This window comes from Vipera ursinii (genome assembly GCF_947247035.1).
Source record: "Vipera ursinii genome assembly, chromosome: 1".
In the NCBI taxonomy this organism is placed as follows: Eukaryota; Metazoa; Chordata; class Lepidosauria; order Squamata; family Viperidae; genus Vipera; species Vipera ursinii.
Genome location: NC_139512.1, coordinates 356,288,973 through 356,315,145, shown reverse-complemented (window position 1 = coordinate 356,315,145; position 26,173 = coordinate 356,288,973). Strand labels below are relative to the sequence as shown.

General features: G+C 47.1%; 1 protein-coding gene across 2 annotated transcripts; it reads left to right on the top strand.

The window, feature by feature from the left end:
- Nucleotides 1–11: 11 nt before the first annotated feature.
- On the top strand, nt 12–20,144 carry SHPK (sedoheptulokinase). Of its 2 annotated transcripts, XM_083379778.1 has the most exons (10): nt 12–162; nt 373–587; nt 2,748–2,955; nt 4,677–4,818; nt 8,288–8,471; nt 10,728–10,880; nt 12,108–12,283; nt 15,018–15,218; nt 15,897–18,156; nt 18,590–20,144. In XM_083379778.1, exons 3-9 carry the CDS (start codon nt 2,776–2,778, stop codon nt 16,328–16,330), a joined length of 1,470 nt encoding a protein of 489 aa, XP_083235904.1. In that variant the 5' UTR covers nt 12–162; nt 373–587; nt 2,748–2,775; the 3' UTR covers nt 16,331–18,156; nt 18,590–20,144. The 2 variants fall into 2 exon arrangements, with proteins under 2 accessions (XP_083235904.1, XP_083235905.1); XM_083379779.1 differs by lacking the exon at nt 373–587.
- Nucleotides 20,145–26,173: the final 6,029 nt, after the last annotated feature.

The following is a 26,173-nucleotide window of genomic DNA, read 5'->3' as shown; positions in this document are numbered from 1 at the left end:
TCTTTAACATGGCTGCCGCGCCCGGGGCGCCCGCCATGTTGAGTGTGGCAGGCTTCCTCTTTGCTCCAAAGTTCATTTTAAAGCCGATTTTTCTGCCTTCGGAGGTGCTTTTCGAGCCCAGGCCTTCTTGGGCGCCGTCCAACCAACTTTAACCGTCTCAAGGTGAAAAGATCTGCTTGGAAAACGAGGGCCCAAAGCTATTCTGCATTGCTCCAGCTGCCTGCTCCCTTTTAATTGCATTTCTGCTCATTGTGGTTTTATTACTTTATTGCATGTAGCTGTGCAGCTGCGCTGGGGGGTGGAGGGGTTAAAGGCTGTGGAATCTCCTCTTTTTTTTTGGCTTGTCTTTGAAGTTGCATTTCTCTTCCCCAGCCTCTTTGGGCCCTTTCTTCTCCAGATGTGCAGGACTCCAATGCCCATCCTGCAGCACGGCCTGGGAGGATGGGAATTTGGCACATCGGAATAAATTAGCGAGGCTTGCCAACCTGCTTGCAGGTAGTCCTGACTCATGTGAGGCAGTTGTTAAGTGAGTCGTATCCAATGTACAACCTTTTTTGCCGCGGTTGTTAAATGAACCGCAGGAGTTGGTAAGTGAATCGGGCTTCCCCCACTGACTTTGCTTGCTGGAAGGTTGTTTGTAAGCTGCCCAGGGTCACTGACATTGGGAGGGGGTGTGTGTGTGGCCAAATAAATTCAATCAATCAATCAATCAATCTGTTGGGAGAATTCTCCTGGGTTCCTTTCTTCCGCGCTGGGAGCCTTAGCACAGGGCTTTTCAACCAGTGGTACGGGTACCACCCGTGGTACATTAGCACCTGGCAGGTGGTACGCGACCATCCTAGAAAAGTGGTAGCGGGGGAGGGGAATGAGCTGAACCGGTGGCAGCACCGCACAAGCCTGAGCGAGAGACGGCTGGAGCTGCAGGGCTGTCGGGGCTCAGCAGAAGCGCCAGGATCAGCGCCAGGCTTCAGCTTGAGCTTGACGCCGGTCCTGGCGCTTCTGCTGAGCTCAGAAGAAGCGCCGATCAGCTGGAATGTTGCAGCATCTCCAGGGTCTTGTGATTTACATTCAGATGCTTGGCAACTGATTCATATTTATGACGGTGACAGTGTCCCAGGGTCATGTGAAGGGATCAAAACCTGCTGCAACCACCCAGTAGATGGGGGGGGGGAATAAAAACCAAACACCCCCACCCGACCCCTGCTGCCAATCCTCAACAGAAATGCTCACAAGAATGAAAACCTCGGACAGGAGGAAGACGCCACCGGGCAGGCAGGCAGGTGTCTTGCTCGGCTGTGGCTTGGGGGGCACTTTTTTCAGTGCCATGATAACTTTGAACAGTCACTAAGCGAACTGTTGTAAGTCGAGGACTACCTGTAGTTCATCACTTTTTTTTCCTTTTTGGGGGGTGGGTCATCAAGTTTTTGACCCCTTGCTAGACGACTGGTGGTACTCGGATGTTGCCATATCCTAAAAGTGGTACAATGGGTGAAAAGGCTGAAAAGCTTTGAGAAGGCTGCTTGGGAAGGAGATCTCGGGGGAGGGGGGTAGGGGCGTGGTGTGGTGTGGTCCTTGGTGTTCTCTGAGCTTTCATTCATTCAGTCAGAACAGAGCTGGAAGGGACCTTGGAGGTCATCTAGTCCAGCCCCCTGCTCAGGAAGGAAATCCTACACCACAGAAGTCCCCAACTTTTTCGACCCTGTACCATTGCTTGGAGGTCTCCACTGTTTCATCCAAAAACAACACAGGTAGTCCTCGACTTACCGACCACAAGCGAGCCCAACATTTCTCTTGTTAAGCGAGACATCTGCTAAGTGAGCTTTGGCCCATTTTACGACCTTTCTTGCCACAGTTGTTAAGTGAATCCCTGCAGTTGGTTAAGTTAAATAACCCAGGTCGCAAAAGGAAATCACGTGACCTTTTGGACGCTGCAACGGTCAGAAATATGAATCAGTGGACAAATGTCTGAATATTAATCATGTGATCAGGGGATGCTTTAAAGGTAACTGAAAAACTGTCATGAGTCTCATTTTTCAGTGTCATCGTAACTTTGAACGGTCATTAAACAGACTGTTATAAGTTGAGGACTACCTGTACACAGTTTGGCCTTGGGGCAGCTGGTTACAGACCGGAACATTGGCAAGATTTTTAGAAGAGAAGAGAAGAGAATTGAGAAGAGAAGAGAAAATAGAATATAGAAGAGAATAGAATATAGAATAAATAGAATAGGAAATAGAATACAGTAGAATATAGAATAGATTAGAGTCTCCTGCCTGAGCAGGGGGTTGGACTAGAACAGGGGTCTTCAAACATGGCCCTTTTATGACTTGTGGACTTCAACTCCCAGAATTCCTCCGCTGGCTGAGGAATTCTGAGAGTTGAAGTCCACAAGTCATAAAAGGGCCATGTTTGAAGACCCCTGATCTACAATATCATACACCACGAACAATATACATACACGTGTTAATACAGCAGTCTCCAACACAGAACAGTTACAGCAGGAAACAGAAGCACATCTGAGGAGCCTTCCCTTTTATACAAAGCTCTTAAAAGGACACAGACCCTGCTGGCTCTTAAAGGGACACAGACCCTGCTGACATTGCCATCATTATATCATACGTCTCACATTACATCAGCTGGTTAGCTTCTAAATCATTACCTTGACAGCTGTGCATCCTCCGCTCCTCCTCCCCCCTTTGAGCAGATGCAGGACTGACCTGGTTTCATTTTTCCCGGTGGTGATCCAGACTGCAGGCCTCAAGGCAGAAACCTCGGATGGCACAGGAAAGACAGAGGTCCGTTGGGCTGCCCGCCCCGTGCATCCTGGGCATCGATCTGGGCACCACATCCGTGAAAGTGGTCCTGGTGGAAAAAACGAACAAGGGCCCCACCCTGGTTGCCAGCTGCACCAAGCCGGTGCAGGCCGACGTGCACGTCAAAGAGGCTCAGTTGCGGGTAAGGTGAATAGAGAATACTAGTTGGAAGGGACCTTGGAGGTTATCTAGTCCAACCCCCTGCTCAAGCAGGAGCACCTATACCATTTCAGATAAGTGACTGTCTTCTAGTCTCTTCTTCAAAACCAACAGTGATGGAGTGCCCACAACCTCTGGAGGCAATCTGTTCCGCTGGTTAATTGTCCTCACTGTCAGGAAGTTTCTCCTTAGTTCCAGGTTGCTTCTCTCCTGGATTAGTTTCCATCTGTTGCTTCTTGTCCAGCTTTCATCTGCTTTGGAGACTAGCTTGACCCCCTCTTCTCTGGGGCAGCCCCTCAAATACTGGAATACTGCTATCTTGTCCCCCCCTGGTCCTTAGAGTAGAGTAGAATAGAGTAGACTAGCATAGAATAGAATAGAGTAGAGTAGAGTAGAGTAGAGTAGAGTAGAATAGAATCTGGCAGGGACCTTGGAGGTCTTCTAGTCCAGCCCCCTGCTCAAGGAAGAGAACCTATAATATCTGAGACAAGTGACTGTCCAGTCTCTTCTTAAAAACCTCCAGTGATGGAGCCCCCATGACTTCTGGAGACAAGTTGTTCCACTGGTTAATTGTCCTCGCTGTCAGGAACTTTCTCCTTAATTCCAGGTGGTTTCTCTCCTTGATTATTTTCCATCCGTTGTTTCTTCTCCTCCTCTCTGGTGCTCTGGAGAATAATTTGAGCCCCTCAAGCACTGGAGTACTGCTATCATGTCATCACGTTTTAATAACCAGTGGAAAAAGACATCCACCCGAGAAAGACTCTTCAGTTGTCTTTCTCCTGCGTAAAACATTTCATTCTCTCTTCTTATTTGTCCCAAAGGTCCTTTTTTTCAGGAGGCAACTGGACTTCCTTGTTTTTCCTTTGAAGACGTTTCGCTTCTCTTCCCAGAAGCTTCTTCGGCTCTGACTGGGATGGTGGGGACTGGGAGGATTTATACTCCTTGCAGAGAGCCGGTCCTTTGCCTCCTTTTAGAGAGTCGTTGAGGCCGCTTGGAGGTTTACCTGCGTCCTCAGGGTCACCTGAATGGTGCAAATGGGTGTGGGGCCCTCTTGGCTACAGTATGTTTTCTGCCCTGGGTCCCTTCCCTGTTGGAGACCGGCACACAGGCTGTTGGGGACGAGTCTGTGCTGCCTGCATCTCCAACTGAAGCGCAGATGGTTTTTGTAGTCTGCCATGTTTTCTGGAAATCCGTTCATCCTCTCGCACCATCCGAAGGGTGTTCGTCCCAAAGCGCACGGCTAAATGTCCGTGGACACTCTCCATCATCCAGGTCAGGGTTGTCCCAGAGGTGGTTTTTGAGGAGGCAACTGGACTTCCTTTGTTTTTCCTTGAAGACGTTTCACTTCTCATCCAAGAAGCTTCTTCAGTTCTGACCGGATGGTGGGGAATGGAAGGATTTATACTCCTTGCAGAGAGCTGGTCCTTTGCCTTCTTCTAATCTAGAGAGTTCTTGAGGCCACCTGGAGGTTTATCTGTGTCCTCAGGGTCACCTGAGTGGTGCAAATGGGTGGGGAGCCATCTTGGTTGCAGGATGTTTTCTGCCCCGGGTCCCTTCCCTGTTGAAGGCAGAAAAGGCTGTTGGGGACGAGTCTCTTTCTTCTCCCTTATTTTTCCTCAATGTATTCTTTCCTCCCACCTAGAGGTAGTGAGGTAAGCGTCATCTAAGTTTAATGAATAAATGGATTCTTTCTTTCTCTCACAGGAGAATGAGCAGGACGTCCACAGAATCATTGAAGCTTTGAACAGTTGCCTCGTGTCCTTTTCTCCGGCTTTTGTGCAAAGAGTTTGCTGCATTGGCGTTTCTGGGCAAATGCACGGGGTGATGTTTTGGGAAGCTGGGAAAGGTAAGACTTAGAACACAGAAAGCAGAATAACACGGCCAGGAGGGACTTTGGTGGTCTTCTAATCCAATCCCTAGAATAGGAATAGGAATAGGATAGAATAAGAATAAGAATAAGAATAAGAATAAGAATAAGAATAAGGAATAGAATAGAATAAGGATTAGGAATAGAATAGAATAGAATAGAATAGAATAGAATAGAATAGAATAGAATAGAATAGAATAGAATAGAATAGAATAGAATAGAATAAGGAATAGGAATAGGAATAGGAATAGGAATAGGAATAGAATAAGAATAAGAATAAGGAATAGAATAGAATAGAATAAAGATTAGGAATAGAATAGAATAGAATAACAATAAAAATAAGGAATAGAATAGAATAAGGATTAGGAATAGAATAGAATAGAATAGAATAGAATAGAATAGAATAGAATAGAATAACAGGAATAGAATAGAATAAGAATAAGGAATAGAATAAGAATTAGGAATAGAATAGAATAGAATAGAATAGAATAGAATAGAATAGAATAGAATAGAATAGAATAGAATAGAATAGAATAGAATAGAATACAGAATGGAACAGAATATAGAATAAGAACAGGAATAGAACAGGAATAGAATAGAATGGAATGGAACGGAACAGAACAGAACAGAACAGAACAGAACAGAATAGAATAGAATAGAATAACAGGAATAGAATAGAATAAGAATAAGGAATAGAATAAGAATTAGGAATAGAATAGAATAGAATAGAATAGAATAGAATAGAATAGAATAGAATAGAATAGAATAGAATAGAATAGAATACAGAATGGAACAGAATATAGAATAAGAACAGGAATAGAACAGGAATAGAATAGAATAGAATGGAATGGAACGGAACGGAACAGAATATAATAGAATAGAATACTTTGTCACTTTAAATGTACATTGATCAGCATACATTAAAATGAGATTTTGTTTCATACAGCTTTCAAAGGATAACCGCCTCCAGTATGCACTGCATAAACATGACAATAAAATAAAATAAAATAAAATAAAAATAATTATGCATATAACCCCCCCCCCACACACACACACACAAGACCCAGTGAAACAACACAGTCTAGTTTGGATGTAAACATATACATGGCGAGAAAAATGAATCTTGCGAGTTTACCAGACAGACAGCATAAGCAACAAAGCTGTTACAGCAGGGGTCCCCAACCCCTGGGCCGTGGACCGATACAGGGCCGTGGCATGCCAGCAACCTGTCTGCACAAACAAGCAAAGCCCCATCCGTGGGATGCAGGCAGCACACAAAACCACACACCCTCCGGTCCGTGGAAAAACCTCTCTCCACGGAACCGGTCCCTGGTGCCCAAAAGGTTGGGGATGTCTGTGTTACAGAATCTGGTAGTCCTGCTAAAAATACTTTGAAACCGCTTCCCAGAGGGGAGCAGGGGAGCCACACAAACAGACTGTGAAGTGGGTGTCTGAGCTCTAAGCACATGTAAGCACTTACAAGCAGTGTCCTAAAAGGAGATCTTATATTCCATTTCAGATAAATGGTTGTCCAATCTCTTTTTGAAAGCCATCAGTGATGGAGCACCTACAACTTCTAGAGGCAAGGAGTTCCACTGGTTAATTGTTCTAACTGTCAGGAAATTTCTCCTTAATTCTAAATTGCTTCTCTCGAGTTTCCATCCTTTGCTTCTTGTCCTGCATTCAGGGGCTTTGGAGAAGAGCTTGACTCCCTCTTCTTTGGGGCAACCCCTGAGATATTGGAAGACTGCTATCATGTCCCCCCTCGTCCTTCTCTTCATTAAACTAGACATGCCCAATTCCAGCAACCGTTCTTCCTATATTTAAATCCTCTAGTCCCCTAATCATCTTTGTTGCTCCTCTCTGCGCATTTTTTTTAGAGTCTCAACATCTTTTTTTTTTTACATCACAGTGACCAAAACTGGATGCAATATTCCAAGTGTGGCCTTTATCGGGCGCTATAAAGTGACATTGACACTTCAAACTGTGTTGTGAACTTGATAACACATGCAAAAACTGTTCTGGAAAATAAGCATTTGAAGCTGGTGTCCAAGACTTTATTTTCCATAATTGTTAACGCTAGGGGGAAAAACAGAACAGATTGAACAGAACAGAATAACAGAGCTGGAAGGGACCTCGGAGGTCTTCTAGTCCAACCCCTTGCTCAGGCAGGGAAATCCTACAGTATACCATTTCAGACATGTGCTTATCCAATCTCTTCTTAAAAAAACTTGCAGAGTTGGAGCACCCACAATTTTGGTGGCAATTTTGGTTTCACTGAATAATTGTTATTGGACCCAGATTGCATCTCTGATCAGCTTTTGATTTTTGATTCATACTCTGGAGAATCCCATTTTCAGTTTGATGCACTGCATCCTGAAATGACTCTCAATGGGGATTAATTTGATAACCCCCCCTCCCGCTTTGATTTCCCTGCCGCTGACTTTTTAAAAAAGAATGTTATTTATTATGTGCTTTTGTGTGCAACGATTAAGTTCCTAATTACTATATTTCTAAAGCCTTATCTTAATTCTTCCTGGGGTTCTTCTTGGCTGCTTTTATGAGTGAGTTCCCTAAAAATCAAAAACAGACTCTAAATTTTTGTGGCATTTGAAGACTTTATCCTTTATATGCTGAACGATTGTGTGTTTTTGCTTTTTTAGCTTTTTAATGCCTTTCATGTTCATTTTTCTATTGCACAGACAGATCAGGACGGTAGCAGAGTGGAAATATAATTGAAAGCTGGTTGTAGAACTTCTCCATGGGAGAAAACAAAAATCAATCTGGCTTATCTATTCATTTGGGGGGAAAAACTCTTTTCCTATTTTTTTTAAAAAACCACGTATTTGTGTTTTAAGAACCATCAATAATTCTTTCTAAAGTCAAGGCCACGGAGATTTTGTGTTCCATCGAAGGGAAGAAAAGGGTCGCCTTTTAAATTTTCTTTTCTTTTAACTTTGATTTGAATTAATTCAGTTCGGTTCAACTCGTTTCTGTTATTAAGCGAATCCGTTGTTAAGTGCATCTCGCCCCGTTTTATGATGTTTCTTGCCACGGTCGTTAAGCAAATCACTGCAGTTAAGTCGGTCGTTAAGCGAATCTGGTTCCTCCCTCCCATAGACTTTGCTTATCAGAAGGTCGCAAAAGGGGATCACGTGACACACACACCTCCGGGACACTACGACCGTCATAAGTACGAGTCGGTTGCCAAACGTCTGAATTTCGATCATGTGGCAACAGTCGTGCGAAAAACGATCGTAGGTCACTTTTTTCAGTGCTGTGGTAACTTCAAATGGTCACTAAATGAATCTGTTGTAAGTCAAGGACTGCTTATACGGGTCTGTTTAGTGCTACACAGGGGCCTTTGTGTGTCAAGGACAGCTGACACAATTCCAAGCATGGTTGTGGTCACCTTGGTCCCTGGTGGACCTTCATCTGCCTCTTCCAGGTTGCATGTGGACCGAAAATGGAGGCCGGTGGACTTTTCAGCCAGACAAAGCCAGCCAGCTGATCACCTGGCAAGATGGCCGCTGCAGCCCCCAATTCCTGTCTTCCCTCCCGGCGCCTCAGTCGCACCTCAGCGTGGCTTCTGGGTACGGCTGTGCCACCATCTTCTGGCTCTTAAAGAACAGGTAACTGCGGACTAGTGGACCATCGCTTAAGTAGGAGCCAGCCGTGTGCTGCAGCTGCCAAAAAAGCCAACACAGTTCTAGGTTGCATTAACAGAGGGATAGAATCAGGATCACGTGAAGTGTTAATACCACTTTACAAGGCCTCGGGAAGGCCACGCTTGGAATACGGCATCCAGTTTTGGTCACCACGATGTCAAAAAGATGTCGAGACTCTAGAAAGAGTGCAGAGAAGAGCAACAAAGAGGATCAGGGGTCCGGAGGCTAAAACATACAAGGAAGAGTTGCTGGAATGGGGTATGTCTGGTTTAATGAAGAGAAGGACGAGGGGGGACGCGATAGCAGGGTTGCAGTATCTCAGGGGATGCCCCAAAGAAGAGGCAGTCAAGCTGTTCTCCAAAGCGCCTGAAGGCAGGACAAGAAGCAACAGAGGGAAACTCATGAAGGAGAGAAGCAACCTGGAACTAAGGAGAAACTTCCTGACAGGGAGAACGATTGACCAGTGGAACAGCTTGCCACCAGGACTTGAGACTCTAGAAAGAGTACAGAGAAGAACAACAAAGATGGTCAGGGGACCGAAGGTTAAAACATATAAGGAATGGCTGCTGGAATTGGGCATGTCTACTTTAGTGAAGAGAAGGACTAGGAGGGGGACATGATAGCAGTCTTCCAGGAAGGAAGGAAGGAAGGAAAATGAGAAGGAAGGAAAGTAGCTGTGGTAGAACAGTGGTTAGAATGCAGTATTGCAGGCTAATTCTGCTGACTGCCGGCTGCCGACATTTCAGCAGTTCAGTTCTTACAGGCTCAAGGTTGACTCTGCCTTCCATCCTCCCGAGGTCGGTAAAATGAAGACCCAGATTGTTGGGGGAAATACATTGATACTGTAAACCGCTTAGAGAGGGCTGTAAAAAGTCCTGTGAAGCAGTATATAAGTCTATTGCTTGGGAAGGAAGGAAGGAAGGAAGGAAGGAAGGAAGGAAGGAAGGAAGGAAGGAAGGAAGGAAGGAAGGAAGGAAGGAAGGAAGCCATGATGGCACAGTGGTTAGAATGCGGTATTGCAGGCTGACTCTGCCCACTGTCAGGAGTTCAATCCTCACCAGCTCACAGTTGACTCGGCCTTCCATCCTTCCAAGGTCGGTAAAACGAGGACCCAAATTGTTGGGGAGCAAAATGCTGACTCTGTAAACAGCTTAGAGAGGATTGTAAAGCACTGCGAAGCGGTCTAGAAATGCCATTGCTAGTGCTAGACAATTTATGCTGGTTTGCCAGATGGCTGAATTTTTTTAAAAAATTGAATTTATTATTTAAAACATTGGACACGGTGCAAACGGGCTGACATACCTTCTTGTCTACAATATTTTTTAAAATTTGCATATATGTATATATACACATAAGATACACTTAAAATACATATCCGTTATATATAATAATACAATACTTAGAGCAATCAACCAATCTATAAATTCTAATAGAGACCTTCCTTTTGTTCCCGCCAGAAATAAAACTTATTCCAAATTTTATAGTAGCCTGATTGATCTTTATTCTTAATTTCCAAAGTTAATTTGTCCATTTCTGCGCATTCCCAGATTTTCCTTATTACCTTGTTTTCTACTGGAATTTCACTCCCTTTCCAATTCTGGGCAAATGACATTCTTGCTACCGTAATAATATGAATCATCAGATACAACTCTTCTTTGGGGTATTTCTCTTTTATTATGCCCAATAGGAAAAATTCTGAACTAAACTCAACTTCTTGTCTTAGTATTTCTTTTAGCCAGGTCCAAGTCATTTGCCAATATCTTTGCAGATGGCTGAATTTTGACCACATGACTTTGGGTTTGCTGTGACGGTCATAAATGCAGGGACTGATGGCAAGCAGCATTTTAAAATGCCATTGTAACTTTGAATGGTGGCAAGTAGGATACTGGTAATTCAACTTTAACTACGGTTGAATTTATTCCATTTAAATTTAATATCCCATTTGTATGCCGCCTATCCCCCTGAGCAGATGCTGGTCTTCACGGTTCCCAGAGGGTTGTTTTTCCCCCCCAAAATAATTATTTATATATTCCATTTATAGGCCACCCATCTCCCTGAGACGGTCTTAATTGTTCCTAGACCTTTTCTATTTTATATATATTTGTATAATATTTTTATGCCAGTCAGTTTTTCCAATAGATGTACAACTGTACATCTATCCATCCGTTCTGTCCGTCTGTCTGTGTGTCTCTGAACTGTTTCTATTTCCTCTCTGCTTAGGCCAGATTTCATGGTGCCCTACACCGCTGCTGGCACCATCCAGGACTATGTCGTAGCCATGCTGTGTGGCCAAGAGAAGCCAAAGATGTCCGTGCAAAATGCCGCTGCCTGGGGATACTTCAGTACCATAGAAAAATCCTGGAACACTAAACTGTAAGTCTACGGATGGCCTCAAGGGGGCCCTGGGCACCCTGTACACCGTTTACACTACAATCTTTGCACTATGGTTTCATCTCAACCACTTGGAAACTTGAAGAAGGGTGGACCAACTCCCAGAATTCCCCTGCCAGCCTGCTTTAAGAGGGGTGGACTTCCACTCCCAGCATTCCCCAGCCAGCCTGCTTTAAGAGGGGTGGACTTCCACTCCCAGAATCTCCCAGCCAGCATGCTTTAAGAGGGGTGGACTTCCACTCCTAGGATTCCTCAGCCAGCATGCTTTAAGAGCGGTGGACTTCCACTCCCAGAATCCCCCAGCCAGCCTGCTTTAAGAGGGGTGGACTTCCACTCCCAGAATCCCCCAGCCACCATGCTTTAAGAGGGGTGGACTTCCACTCCCAGGATTCCTCAGCCAGCCTGCTTTAAGAGGGGTGGACTTCCACTCCCAGAATCTCCCAGCCATCACGCTTTAAGAGGGGTGGACTTCCACTCCCAGAATCCCCCAGCCAGCATGCTTTAAGAGGGGTGGACTTCCACTCCTAGGATTCCTCAGCCAGCATGCTTTAAGAGCGGTGGACTTCCACTCCCAGAATCCCCCAGCCAGCATGCTTTAAGAGGGGTGGACTTCCACTCCCAGAATCTCCCAGCCATCACGCTTTAAGAGGGGTGGACTTCCACTCCCAGAATCCCCCAGCCAGCATGCTTTAAGAGGGGTGGACTTCCACTCCTAGGATTCCTCAGCCAGCATGCTTTAAGAGTGGTGGACTTCCACTCCCAGAATCCCCCAGCCAGCATGCTTTAAGAGGGATGGACTTCCACTCCCAGAATCCCCCAGCCAGCATGCTTTAAGAGGGATGGACTTCCACTCCCAGAATCCCCCAGCCATCACGCTTTAAGAGGGATGGACTTCCACTCCCAGAATCCCCCAGCCAGCATGCTTTAAGAGGGATGGACTTCCACTCCCAGAATCCCCCAGCCAGCCTGCTTTAAGAAGGGTGGACTTCCACTCCCAGAATCCCCCAGCCATCACGCTTTAAGAGGGATGGACTTCCACTCCCAGAATTCCCCAGCCAGCCATGCTTTAAGAGGGATGGACTTCCACTCCCAGAATTGTGCTTATATGTTAAGGACGGCTTGTGTTATTCAGCCTCAACACACACACACACACGCACACACACGCACACACACGCACACACACCGGTTCATTTGTACTTCTCTTTTTAGTTTGGAAGACTCTGGCTTTCCCATCCATTTGCTTCCTGAAGTGGTCGATTCCGGAGACCTTGCTGGGGAAACCTGCCAGCCATGGCACCGGGTCCCAGCCGGAACCAAGGTTGGGACAGCTCTGGGAGATTTCCAATGCTCAGTTTACTCTTGCATGTCTGAAGACAGCGACGCAGGTAGCTGCCTCTGAAATCAACGGAAAGGGTGAACTTGACTAAGGCAAAATGATTTTGCATTGCAGGAAAATGTCGGCTTGTAGAGACACTTAACTCGGTGGGGTGCTTGGTGCCCTCTGAGCTTGATGTTTTCCTTGCAGACGTTTCATGACGCAACTAGGTCAGCGGTCCCCAACCTTTTGGGCACCAGGGACCAGTTCCGTGGAGAAAGGTTTTCCCGTGGGTGCGTGATTTCATGTACTGCCTGCATCCCGCGGATGGGGCTTTGCTTGTTTGCGCAGACCAGTTGCTGGCTTGCTGCGGCCCGGTGCTGGTCCACGGACCGTTGGGGCTGGAGACCCCTGAACTACCGCGTTTCCCCAAAAGTAAGGCCTACACCAGACATGTCAAACACAAGGCCCGGGGGCCGGATCCGGCCCGCGAAGTGGTTTCATGCGGCCCGCGAAGCCATCCTGGAATCAGTGAGGGAACGGCCCCCACTGCCTTGGCCCTGGCCCAGAGACCCTCCTTCTGCCAGAGACCCTCAGATCTGTCCCACTCCTGCCCAGGCCCCCATAGGCACCCTTGATGCCAACGATGTAGAGCTGGCCACACCCACCCAGCAGGCCATACGCACTCGAGCCACGCCCACCCAGTAGGCCACGCCCACCCTGGCCATACCCACCCGGCCCCCTGAGGGCAACCGCAATGCTGATGCGGCCCTCAATGAAATTGAGTTTGACACCCCTGGCCTACACCAACCGTAAGCCCTAGCTTGATTATGGGGGGGTGGGCCTAATATAAGCCCTACCCCAAAAATAATCCCTAGTTTAGGGGCAAGGCACACACCTAAAAATCAAGCTAGGGCAGGGGTGGGGGTGTGGAGCTGCCCCATGCACCCAGCACCCGCTTCCCTTGCAGCCAGGCCTCCCCTCGATGCTCCACTTCTTCTGAGGCCTCTTCTGCAGCCAAGCCTGCATTTCTCAGTCATAGGCCTTTCCGGATGGCTGTAGTTCGGTACTCGGCTGCTTAGGCCTTCCGGAAAGGCCTGACTGCAAAATGCAGGCCCGAGTGTAGCTGCAGAACTTTGGCCCCAGAAGAAGTGGACCGGCTGGGTGGTGCTGGAGGTGAGGTAAGGCCTACCCCGAAAACAAGACCTGGTGCCTGTTTTGGAGGCAAAAAAATAATAATAAGACCTGGTCTTATTTTCAGGGAAAAGCGGTAGGTAACATCAGGACTGGAAGGAAATGGGGTTTCTGGACTGGAGGAGGAGGAGGAGGGCAACTGTGGCAAGAAAGGTGGTCAAATGGGGCAAAACTCGCTTAACAGCTGTCTTACTTAGCAACAGAAATTTTGGGCTCCTTTGGGGAGGTCAGTCGAGTACTATTTGTAAAAATAAATAAATGAAATGCTTTGGCACTTGATTGAGTTGAGGAAGGGTTAGGGAGGGCAGCTGTGGAAAACTCTCATTTTCTAAAATGAGGGGGTGGGGAGTGGGGGGCACTGTTCTCCAGTGGTTCTCCTCCTATCTCCTGGGATGTTCGCAGTCGGTGTTGGCAGGGGGACAGAGGTCGACCCCAAGGACTCTCGTTTGTGGAGTTCCTCAGGGGTCGGTCCTCTCGCCTCTCCTGTTCAACATCTACATGAAGCCGCTGGGTGAGATCATTCGTGGTTTTGGAGTGGGGTATCATCAGTACGCTGATGATACCCAGCTTTTCATCTCTACCCCAAACCACCCCAGTGATGCCCTCGATGTGACGTCCCGTTGCCTAGAGGCGGTTCAGGTCTGGATGGGGAGGAACAGGCTTCGGCTCAATCCCGACAAGACCGAGTGGTTGTACGTTCCGGCATCTCGGGAAATTCGGTCCATTCCATCTTTAACCATGGGGGGGTGAGGTGTTAGCCCCCGTAGATAGGGCTCGCAACTTGGGTGTCCTCCTGGACTCACAGCTCATTTTGGAAGACCATGTAGGAGCTGTGACCAAGGGGGGCTTTTGCCCAGGTTTGCCTGGTGCGCCAGTTGCGACCCTATCTGGACCAGGATGCCCTGCGTACAGTCACTCATGCGCTCGTGACCTCTCGTATAGACTACTGCAATGCTCTGTACATGGGGCTGCCCTTGAGGACCACTCGGAGGCTTCAGCTGGTGCAGAATGCGGCCGCGCGAGTTGTGATGGGGGTCTCCCGATACTCCCATGTTACGCCTCTGCTCCGTGAGCTGCATTGGCTTCCAGTTGCCCTCCAGGTGAGATTCAAGGTGCTGGTAATGACCTACAAAGCCCTACATGGCATGGGTCCGGAGTACCTTGGAGAGCACCTGCTGCCGGCGTCATCTTCCCATCGTCCTATGCGCTCCCACAGAGAGGGCCTCCTCAGGGTGCCACCGGTCAGAGAGTGTCGGCTGGTGGCCCCCAGGGGGAGAGCATTCTCTGTGGGCGCGCCAGCCCTTTGGAATCAATTACCGGTTGACCTCCAGATGGCTCCCGACCTTCGCTCTTTCCGCCAGGATCTGAAAACCTATTTATTTGAACAGGCCGGCCTGGTTTAAGGGTTTGGGGTTTTTTTAATTATTTATTGTTAGGGCTTCATTAATTTAATTTACTTTTAACTTTTGTAACTTTTGTAGTGCTTTTATTGCCCTGCACACCGCCCTGAGTCCTTCGGGAGAAGGGCGGTATAGAAATTCAATTAATTAAATTAAAAGGCAGCTCATTTTTTTTTATTAATTCTTCTCTCTTTCTTCCCATCTCCCAAGTTCTCAACATCGGCACCTCTGCCCAGCTGGCGGTCCCCCTGCCTCCCGGGTTTCAGCCTGTGGAGGCTCCAGATCCCAAATCGCCTGTGCAATATTTCCCGTATTTCGACAACCGGTATCTGGCGGTGGCTGCTTCACTAAACGGCGGGAACGTGATGGCCGCGTTCGTGAAGATGGTGGTTGGATGGATGGCTGAGCTGGGTAGAGCCTTTCAGGATGAGGATGGGCTTGGCCTAGCAATGGGAACACAATCCTTCCTTCCTGCCTGCCTGCCTGCCTGCCTGCCTGCCTTCCTCCCTCTCTCCCTCCCTCCCTTTTCTCCTTCCTTCCTTTCCTCTCTCCCTCCCTTTTCCCTCCCTCCCTCCCTTCCTTCCTTCCTTCCTTCCTGCCTGCCTGCCTGCCTTCCTCCCTCCCTCTCTCCCTCCCTCCCTCCCTTTTCTCCTTCCTTCCTTTCCTCTCTCCCTCTCTTTTCTCTTCCTTCCTTCCTTCTCCCTCTCTTTTCTCCTTCCTTCCTTATTTCTTCCCTCCCTCCCTTTTCTCCCTTCTCTCCTCCCTTTTCCCTTCCTTCTTTCCTCCCTCCTTCCCTTTTCTCCTTCCTTCCTTCCTTTCCTTCCTCCCTTTTCTCCTTCCTTCCTTCCTTCCTTCCTTCCTTCCTTCCTTCCTTCCTTCCTTCCTTCCTTCCTCCCTTTTCTCCTTCCTTCCTCCCTTCCCTCCCTCCCTCCCTCCCTCCCTTCCTTCCTTCCCTCTCTTCCTCCCTTTTCTCCTTCCTTCCTTCCCTCCCTCCCTTTCCTTCCTTGGGCTTCATTGTGGTCGTAAGTCGAGGACTAACCCGTAGAATCCGAACTCCTGCTCCATCTCCTCCTCTTCTTTCTTCCGCAGGGCTGGAAGTCTCTGAATCGGACGTCTACCGGCCGATGATAGAGGCCGGGTTGACTCACGCCGATAGCCGTCTCCGCGTCTGCCCCACCCTCTTCGGGGAAAGGCACGCGCCCACCACTCTGGCTTCGGTGACGGACATCGCGGCCTCCGAAATGTCCCTGGGGCACGTGGTCCGGTCCTTGTGCCGGGGGGTGATCCAAAACCTGCTCTCCATGCTCCCCTCCCGCAGCCTGAAGGAAGCCGGGGCCAAGCGGATCGTGGCCAGCGGAAGCGGGCTGTGCCGAAACGAAGTGATGAAGCAGGAAGTGGAGAAGGCCTTTGCGCTCCCCGTGGTCCATGGCCAAGTCGCCGATGCTGCCTTGGGGGCGGCTTGCGTGATGCTGAAGAGAAATCACTGGATAACAGAGATGGAAGGGACCTTGGAGGTCATCTAGTCCAACCCACTGCTCAGGCAGGAAACCCTATACCATTTCAGACCAATGACTGTCCAATCTCTTCTTAAAAACCTCCAGGGTTGGAGCATCCCGCAAACTCTGAAGTCAAGCCATTCCGCCGATAAATTAGAATCGAATAGAATAACCAAGATGGAAGGGACCTTGGAGGTCATCTAGTCCAACCCACTGCTCAGGCAGGAAAACTTATACCCTTTCGGACCAATGACTGTCCAGTCTCTTCTTAAAAACCTCCAGGGTTGGAGCATTCACAAACTTTGAAGTCAAGCCATTCCGCTGATAAATTAGAATCGAATAGAATAACCAAGATGGAAGGGACCTTGGAGGTCATCTAGTCCAGCCCCCTGCTCAGGCAGGAAACCCTATACCATTTCAGACCAATGACTGTCCAATCTCTTCTTAAAAACCTCCAGGGTTGGAGCATCCCGCAAACTCTGAAGTCAAGCCATTCCGCCGATAAATTAGAATCGAATAGAATAACCAAGATGGAAGGGACCTTGGAGGTCATCTAGTCCAGCCCCCTGCTCAGGCAGGAGACCCTATACCCTTTCGGACCAATGACTGTCCAGTCTCTTCTTAAAAACCTCCATGGTTGGAGCATTCACAAACTTTGAAGTCAAGCCATTCCGCTGATAAATTAGAATCAAATAGAATAACCAAGATGGAAGGGACCTTGGAGGTCATCTAGTCCAGCCCCCTGCTCAGGCAGGAGACCCTATACCATTTCAGTTACAAATGGCTGTCCAGTCTCATCTTAAAAACCTCCTGTGTTGGAGCACCCACCCCTTCTGGTGGCAAGCTGTTCCGCCGGTTAATTGTTCTCGCCCTTGGGAACTTTCTCAGTTGCTTCTTCTCTTCTTGAGTGCTGATAGTCCTCGACTTAACAACATTTTGTTTAGTCATCAAAGTTACCCCAGCACTTTTAAAAAAAAGTGACCTAGGACCCGTTTTTTTTACCCTTACCACCGTCGCGGCCTCCCCGTGGTCGGCCACCTGATCAAAATCCAGACGCTTGGCAACTGACTCGTATTTATGATGGTGGCAGCTTTCCAGGTGTGTGTGTGTGTCTGTCTGTCTGTCTGTCACGTGATCCCCTTTTGCGACCTTCTGACAAGCAAAGTCAATGTACGGTCACCCTCCATGTTACTTAACCCCTGCAGTGATTCACGTAACAAACTGGGGGCCTGTTGTGATTCAGGGTCAGCCTGTGGGTTCGGCAGTTGGGTCGGACGACTCAGAGGAGGAGGAGGGGGGTGTTGGAGACCTTGCTGATGATGGCCTTGAGGCTCCGCAGAGCCCTCAGCCAGGCCCCTCCCACCTGGTCACGTTGGAGACCTAGCTGTGTGAGCCTGACAGTGTGGATGAAGATGACCCACAGCTGGCCCTGTTCAAGGACGCCCGACGCAGGAGGCAGTCAGTCAGGAGTAAACAGAGGAAGGCAATGGGGCACCTCGGAAGGAGGCAAAGAGAAGCCACGCCCTGAACTGTATAAAAGGGGAATGCGTGGGAGGGCTGGTTTGCTGAAGGCAACCGCTTGAATAGCTCCTGTTTCATGATTCGTGTCTTGTTTGCTTTTGGCAAGCTTAGTTCCGGCCTCTTGCCATCTTGTAAAAGGGGTTGTCCCTGCCTTTTCTGCAGGGCCGGTAGCAGGCTGGTACAGAACAGGGCCAGAAAAGTCGTAACGTGGAAGAAATGACTCGCTTAGCAACAGATACTTTGGGGCTCCGCTGTGGCCGGGGTTCGAGGACCACCTGTAGTAGTTTCCATCCGTTGCTGCTTCTCCTGCCCTGCTGGGCGAAGACCCCGGTGTAAATATACTAGGGGTGGGTGGGAAGGGACAGGGGAAGCCCCCTCCCCTTTCAGAACAAAGATGACCCCCAAATTGACCAGCAGGATGGCCGAGAAAGTTGCGAAAGTCGGATTCTGCTGGCCGGATATTTGGGGAGTCTCTCGTTTGAGTCTTTAACTGGTGTGGGGGGAGTCAAGGCAAAGACGTTTCCCTAGAAATTGGAAGCCCCTTCCCACGGCATCGGCAGGGACTCCGGTTCCTTCCTGAATGCGCCGAGAAAGAAGAGGCTCTTTGCCGCTACGTACTTGTGTCTAGATTAAATATCAGCATCCAGCATTAAAATGCAACCTAGCATTGAAGGGAAAGAGAATTCAAAAACAAATGAAAATTGGACCGAAACAAATAGACATTAAAGCAATTTATAAGAAAGACGATTTCTGACTTTCTCTTAGGACGCAGCTAAATAATACCGCAGTGACTCTGAGCGCACTAGGGACGCCGCCTAGCTGGGTCATGAAACGTCTGCAAGAAAAGAACCAAGCACAGAATGCACCCAGGATCCAACAGTCCTCCTCCTCCTCCTCCTCCCTTCTAGCACTGATGATGTTACCTAGTTGGGTCATGAAACGTCTGCAAGAAAATCACCAAGCTCAGAGAGCATCAGGGACCCTACAGTCCTCCTCCTCCTCCTCCTCCTCCTCCTAGCACTGATGCTGTTACCCAGTTGGGTCATGAAAGGTCTGCAAGAAAACCCCCAAGCTAAGAGTGCACCCAGGACCCTACAGTCCTCCTCCTCCCTTCTAGCATTGATGATGTTACCTAGTTGGGTCATGAAACGTCTGCAAGAAAACCACCCAGCTCAGAGAGCATCAGGGACCCTACAGTAGTCCTCCTCCTCCTCCTCTTCCTCCTCCTCCTCCTCCTCGCACTGATGATGTTACCTAGTTGGGTCATGAAAAGGTCTGCAAGAAAACCCCCAAGCTCAGAGAGCATCAGGGACCCTACAGTAGTCCTCCTCCTCCTCCTCCTCCTCCTCCTCCTCCTCCTCCTCCTCCTCCTCCTCCTCCTCCTCCCACTGATGATGTTACCTAGTTGGGTCATGAAAAGGTCTGCAAGAAAACCCCCAAGCTCAGAGAGCATCAGGGACCCTACAGTAGTCCTCCTCCTCCTCCTCCTCCTCCTCCTCGCACTGATGATGTTACCCAGTTGGGTAATGAAAGGTCTGCAAGAAAACCCCCAAGCTAAGAGTGCACCAAGGACCCCACAGTCCTCCTCCCCCTCCTCCTCCCTTCTGGCACTGATGATGTTACCTAGTTGGGTCATGAAACATCTGCAAGAAAAGCCCAGAGTACGCCAAGGACCCCACCGTTGAAGCCTGAGCCACAAACATCCTCTTCTATTGAGACTGTGCACATCTGGTCTTTCATCTTCCTCCTGAAAGTTTTCCTCCCTTGCTGGGGAAGGGTTACGCCTACCTCGGTCAAGCTATGCTGGCTCAGGAATTCTGGGAGTTGAAGTCCACGAGTCATAAAAGAGCCAAGGTTGCCTACCCTCGGTCAAGGGCTTGGGGTAAAAGACGCACACCCCTTCCAAACCTAGGATCCCATGAATTTTACGGGTGGGCAAATCGGATTCCTGTTTTTTCCCACTTTCCCCGGGGCCGAGCCAGCTTTTGGACGTGTGAACGTTGCAGGAAGTAATTGGATGAAATCTCTTCCGAAACTGCCTCGATGGCCCAAGTTTTCCAGTAAATTTGGATGACTCAAAAGCAAATTGCAGAGCCGTTGGAACAGCTCTGAGCAATTAGCCTGGTCCTTAAAAGCTGCTCACTTTTGTTTTGTGTTTTTTTCCTGTGACTTAATTGTGGGAAATTGAGCAAAAAGAAACAATCTCACTGTTGTTTATAGAGCCAAAATAAAAGCCCACATCCCATTGTGGTTTCTTTAAGCCAGAAATCGATTGCCTTTTTTTTTTGAGCCAATGGACGTATTTGAAGCATTTGGGTGGGCTGTTCCCCAAAATCCGAGGGGGGTGGTGGTTATAAAAGTCCAAAGGGTGGCTGCAACAACAGGATCAACACTGTGCCCCCTTTTTAACCCTAAACACACACACACACCACACACACAGGGAGCCTTTTGGGTCAGAAAGCAGTTAACTGTTAAACGTGGCCAGCTCAAATGCGCCCATTGCTCAGAAGGCAAAACTGATCAGGGGATCCATCACAGTTTTTAAAAGTAAGGAATGGTATACAATATTCCGAAGAAGATTGATCTGAAAAGATTTATAGGCAGATAGCAGAATGTTAGATTATTTGATGATCTTTTCAGGGCCTTTCCCAAATACAGATAGTCCTTTAGAATAGAATATAGAGTAGAATTATAATAGAATGGGATGGGATGGGATAGAATAGAATAGAATAGAATAGAATAGAATAGAATAGAATAGAATAGAATAGAATAGAATAGAATAGAATAGAATAGAATAGAAAATAGAACAATATTTAGAATAGAAAATAGAATAAGAATAGAATAGAATAGAAAAACAATAGAATAGAAAACAACCGGGTTACTAAATAGCTGCAGTGATTCACTTAACAACTGTGGCAAGAGAGGTCATTAAACGGGGCAAAACTCATTTAACGAATGTCTCGCTTAGCAACCATGCTGGTCGTAAGCCAAGGACTTACCTGTATAAGAAATGAATTTGCAGGGACTTTTCCGTTTTCTCATTTGCCCTAAAAACAGATTTCATATTCCAATTTCCGATCAAAACTCGACGCAGAACTAATGCCGCATTTCCACCGTGTGTTGTTTTTGAAAGAAATCTGTTTGTGTTGTCCTCTGTGTGTGCGTGCGTGTTTGTGTGTGTGTTTTAAATTCCTTGGAGAGTTTTTATGGCTATGTTTTATTTCCCAGCAACATTTTGCAGCGAACTCTGGCAACAGCAAAAAAAAAAACAACAAAAAACGGTTTTGCTGATATTGTAGCTTCCTTGACCGGCTGTGTGAAGTGGAAGTGAGGTCACATCCAGAGATGGTCTGGTTTTTTTCCTACCGCTTTAAAAAAACACCAGACCCTAAAACCAGTAAAGCTAAACAAAATTTTATGGACATTTCCGAAGCCGTTGCTAGAAGCCGAATTAGCATTTGTTATCTTTCTCTTCCTGGAATTAAAATTCCAGGCTGCAAAGATTCAAAACTTTGAATTTCCTATTTCCCAAGATGGTGCCATATACCGGAATAACAGACTTGGAAGGGACCTTGGAGGTCATCTAGTCCAACCCACTGCTAAAGCAGGAAACCCTGTACCATTTCAGACAAACAGTTCTCCAATCTCTTCTTAAAAACCTCCAATGTTGGAGCACCCACAACTTCTGGAGGCAAGTTGTTCCACTGGTTAATTGTCCTCGCCGTCAGGAAATTCCTCCTTATTTGTAGATTGCTTCTCTCCTTGATTAGTTTCCATCCTTTGCTTCTTGTCCTGCCTTCAGGTGCTTTGGAGAACAGATTGAGGCCCCCTCTTCTTTGTGGCAGCCCTGTTATAATAATAATAATAATAATAATAATAATAATAATAATAATAATAATAATAATAATAATAAGAAGAAGAAGAAGAAGAAGAAGAAGAAGAAGAAGAAGAAGAAGAAGAAGAAGAAGAAGGTTGGAAGGTACCTTGGAGGTCATCTAGTCCAACCCCATGCTCAGGAAGTAAACCCTATACCATTTCAGACAAATGGCTGTCCAGTCTCTTCTTAAAAACTTCCAGTGTTGGAGCATTCACAGCTTCTGGAGCCAGGTTGTTCCACGGGTTAATTGTTCTAACTGTCCGGAAGTTTCTCCTTAGTTTTCCTTGGCCCCTCGAATATTGGAAGACTGCAATCATGTCACCCCTAGTCCTCTCTTTGTTATATTAGACATACCCAATTCCTGCAACCGTTCTTCATATGTTTTAGCCTCCAGACCCCTGATCATCTTTGTTGCCCTTCTCTGGGCTCTTTTTCAGAGTCTCGACATCCTGGATGCTCCATCACTGGAGGTTTTTAAGAAGAGATTGGACAACCTTCTGTCTGAAACGGTATAGGGTTTCCTGCCTCAGCAGGGGGTTGGACTGGAACAGGGCTTTTCAACCAGTGGCACGGGTACCACCTGTGGTACATTGGCACCTGGCAGGTGGTACACGACCATCCTAGGAAAGTGGTAGCGGGGGAGGGGAATGAGCTGAACCGGTGGCAGCACCGCACAAGCCTGAGCGAGAGACGGCTGGAGCTGCAGGGCTGTCGGGGCTCAGCGGAAGCGCCAGGATCAGCACCAGGATCCAGTTGGAGCTCAGCACCAATCCTGGCGCTTCTGAGCCCAGAAGAAGCGCCGATCAGCTGGAATGTTGCAGCATCTCCAGGGTCTTGTGACTTACATTCAGATGCTTGGCAACCGATTCATATTTATGACGGTCACGGTGTCCCAGGGTCATGTGAAGTCACCTAAACCTGCTGCAACCACCCAGCAGATGCGGGGGGGAATAAAAACCAAACACCCCCCCACCCCACCCCCGCTGCCAATCCTCAACAGAAATGCTCACAACAGTGAAAACCTCGGACAGGAGGAAGAGCGCCGCCGGGCGGGCAGTCAGGTGTCTTGCTCGGCTCTGGCTTGGGCGGCACTTTTTTCAGTGCCACGGTAACTTCGAACAGTCACTAAGCGAACGGTTGTAAGTCGAGGACTACCTGTACTTCATCACTTTTTCCCTTTTTTTTTTTTGGTCATCAAGTTTTTGACCCCTTGCTGGGCGACCGGTGGTACTCGGATGTTGCCATCTCCTAAAAGTGGTGAAAAGGTTGAAAAGCCCTGGACTAGATGACCTCCAAGGTCCCTTTCAGCCCTATGATTCTATTGTAATCCGTGGAAGGGCTTGCCTTCAGACGTTCTGGGTGCTCCAACATTGGAGGTTTTTAAGAAGAGATTGGACAGCCATCTGTCTGAAATGGTATAGGGCTCCCTGCTTGAGTAGGGGGTTGGACTAGATGACCTCCAGGGTCCCTCTGTTATTTCTGTTATTTTGTTAAATGTGTTCGGTTGTTTTTTTTTCCCTTTGCAAAAAGCCTTTACAGGCCTCCTGGGAACAGCCATCATTTCTGAATTTGCTTTCTCCATTATCGTATTAGTCAAATCCAGCGTTTTTCTTCGGCATTACCGCTTGCCTATCAAATCTTCCTTGACATGGTCTACTCCACCAATAAATGATTCCAGAAGAGAAAAAAAAGCTGATTTTTTTCCCCCCACCAGGCAACGCCTAAGGCAGGACGTCCCTCGCAGAAAATATTAAAGACCATCCAGAATAAGGTGCAGTGAGCAGAAGGCAAACCTTGGCTACTTCTGTAAGTCCTGGGGATTTTTATTTTTTTAAAAACCAAATTTTGATTTGAAAAGTTCAGTCTGGGTTTGTCTAAGCCGGGATGCTGGTTTCCATCACACACCCTTATCGGAGTGATGCCGTTTGAAATTTATCTAATTCTGACGTAGGGGCATAAAGCTAAAAGTTTTTTTTTAAAAAAAGTAAAAAATGGGACTTTTTGTATTAAGCCAACATGGCAGAGGGCTAACGTTATTTATTTTTTTTTAAAAAAATTAAATTAGAAGAGGTTTGCAACCTGTTGTTGCTTGGTAGTAACTTGGAGAAGAATTATGGAATTAAGACAAGCCAAAGTCATTTGGCTGGAAACGAGGTTTAGGCGTTCAGTCCAATTTTTAAGAAAATAATAATAAAGAACTAGGATTCTATGATTTTAAACATTGGATGGTTAAGACAAAAATGGACCTATTTATGGCCCAACCTTCTGTAGGGATGTTTATTTAAGCTTTTGCAGGCAAACCGAAGAAAGAATGCAAAACTATTGCGTGGTCATTTGTTTTCTATTAAATGCAACTTACCGGTAATTTAATTTCTATATAAGAGGCGTTATTTTCCCTCTTTTTTCGTGCCTGAATATTAAATGAATATTTCAAACGAAACGCCATCCGAAAAAGAAATGTTTTATTATTACTGGCAAAAAAAAAGAACCACGACTTTATTTTCCGAAATGAAAAAAAAAAGGGGACCTCAACATTCTTGAATTTGGCTAGGCCAGGGGAAGGCAACCTCGGCCCTTTTATGGCTTGTGGACTTCAACTCCCAGAATTCCTGAGCCAGCATGGGGGGACTATGGCCCCTTCATGACTCATGGACTTCAACTCCCAGAATTCCTGAGCCAGCATGGGGGGACTATGGCCCCTTCATGACTGGTGGACTTCAATTCCCAGAATTCCTCAGCCAGCATGAGGGAACTATGGCCCCTTCATGACTCATGGACTTCAACTCCCAGAATTCCTGAGCCAGCATGGGGGGACTATGGCCCCTTCATGACTTGTGGACTTCAACTCCCAGAATTCCTGAGCCAGCATGGCTCTGCTTGGAAACCTCTCCATTTCTCCTCAGCATGGCTGGCTCAGGAATTCTGGGAGTTGAAGTCCATGAGTCATAAAAGAGCCGAGGTTGCCTACCCCTGGGCTAGGCTAACCAAATTCAGAAATGAAAACAGTAAATGTAATGAAAAGTCACTATCCTTTAGCTCAGCGCCTCTAGAAATCCCTGTTTCTTACAGAAACAGCAAAATTGAACATGGATATTTTTTTTGCAGGCAAGAAAAAATATATAACATTCATAAAGAGATGTTACAGGTAATCTTCAAACTTACGACCACAATTGAGCCCAAAATTTACGTCGTTAAGTGAGAAATTTGTGATGTGAGTTTTGCCCCATTTTACCCCAGAATGCTAAGCAAGGTGGTGGTTACATGAACCGTGCCCAGTTTTACGACCTTTTCTGCCCCGGCCGTTAAGCGAATCACTGCAGTTGTTAAGTGAATCACAAGTCTTTAAGTGAATCTGGCTTTCCCCACTGACTTTGCTTGTTGGAAGCCAGCTGGGATGCTTCAACCCATCATAAATACATGTCGGTTGCCAAGCGCTCAAATTTGATCATGTGGATGCTGCGAGGGTCATAAATGCAAGGACTGGTCCTAAGCCATTTTTTTTCACTGTTGTAACTTCAAACGGTCCCTAAACAAATGGTTGTAGGTTCTCTTAATGACTTACAACAAATGTTGTAAACATATAGTTGTTGTGTGATCATCTCATTTTATGACCATACGGTCATAAATGGTAGACTCCATTAGGGTCAAATGTCTACCTATATTATGACATCTCCACCAGCATTTTAACTCACCCCCTGCTCTTTCTAAAAAAAGATATTTGCGAAGGATACCGATAAAGGAGAATATTTATAGATCAGAGTTGAACAATGCTCCAACACTGGAAGTTTTCAAGAAGAGACTGGACAGTCATTTGTCTGAAATGGTATAGGGTTTCCTGCCTTAGCAGGGGGTTGGACTAGATAACCTCCAAGGTCCCTTCCAACATTATTATTATTATTGTTATTGTTATTGTTGTTGTTATTGTTTTGTTATTATTATTATTATTATTATTATTGTTGTTATTATTATTATTATTATTATTATTATTATTATTATTATTATTAAACTGTGGGGTCCTTGCTGCTCTCTCAGCTCAGTTGTTTTCCTGCAGACGTTTCATGACCCAACTAGGTAACATTATCAGTGCTGGAAGGAATGGGATAGGAGGAGGAGGAGGAGGAGGAAGAAGAGGAGGAGGAGGAGGACGATGACTGTGGGGTTCTTGCTGCTGTCTGAGTTTAATTGTTTTCCTGCAGATGTCTCATAACCCAACTAGGCAATATCATCAGTGCTAGAAGGGAGTGAGGGTTGGTTTCAGTTAGAATATATATTAGGACTAGAATATAAATTGAGAGTAAACCTTGCTCCTTTCTAGCAGTGAAGATGTTACCTAGTTTGAGTCATGAAATGGCTCCAAGCTCAGAAAGCACTACAGTCCTCCTCCTCCTCCTCCTCCTCCTCCTCCTCCTCCTCCTCCTCCTCCTCCTCCTCCTCCTCCTCCTCCTCTCCCCAAACCCTTCTCCCTTCTAGCA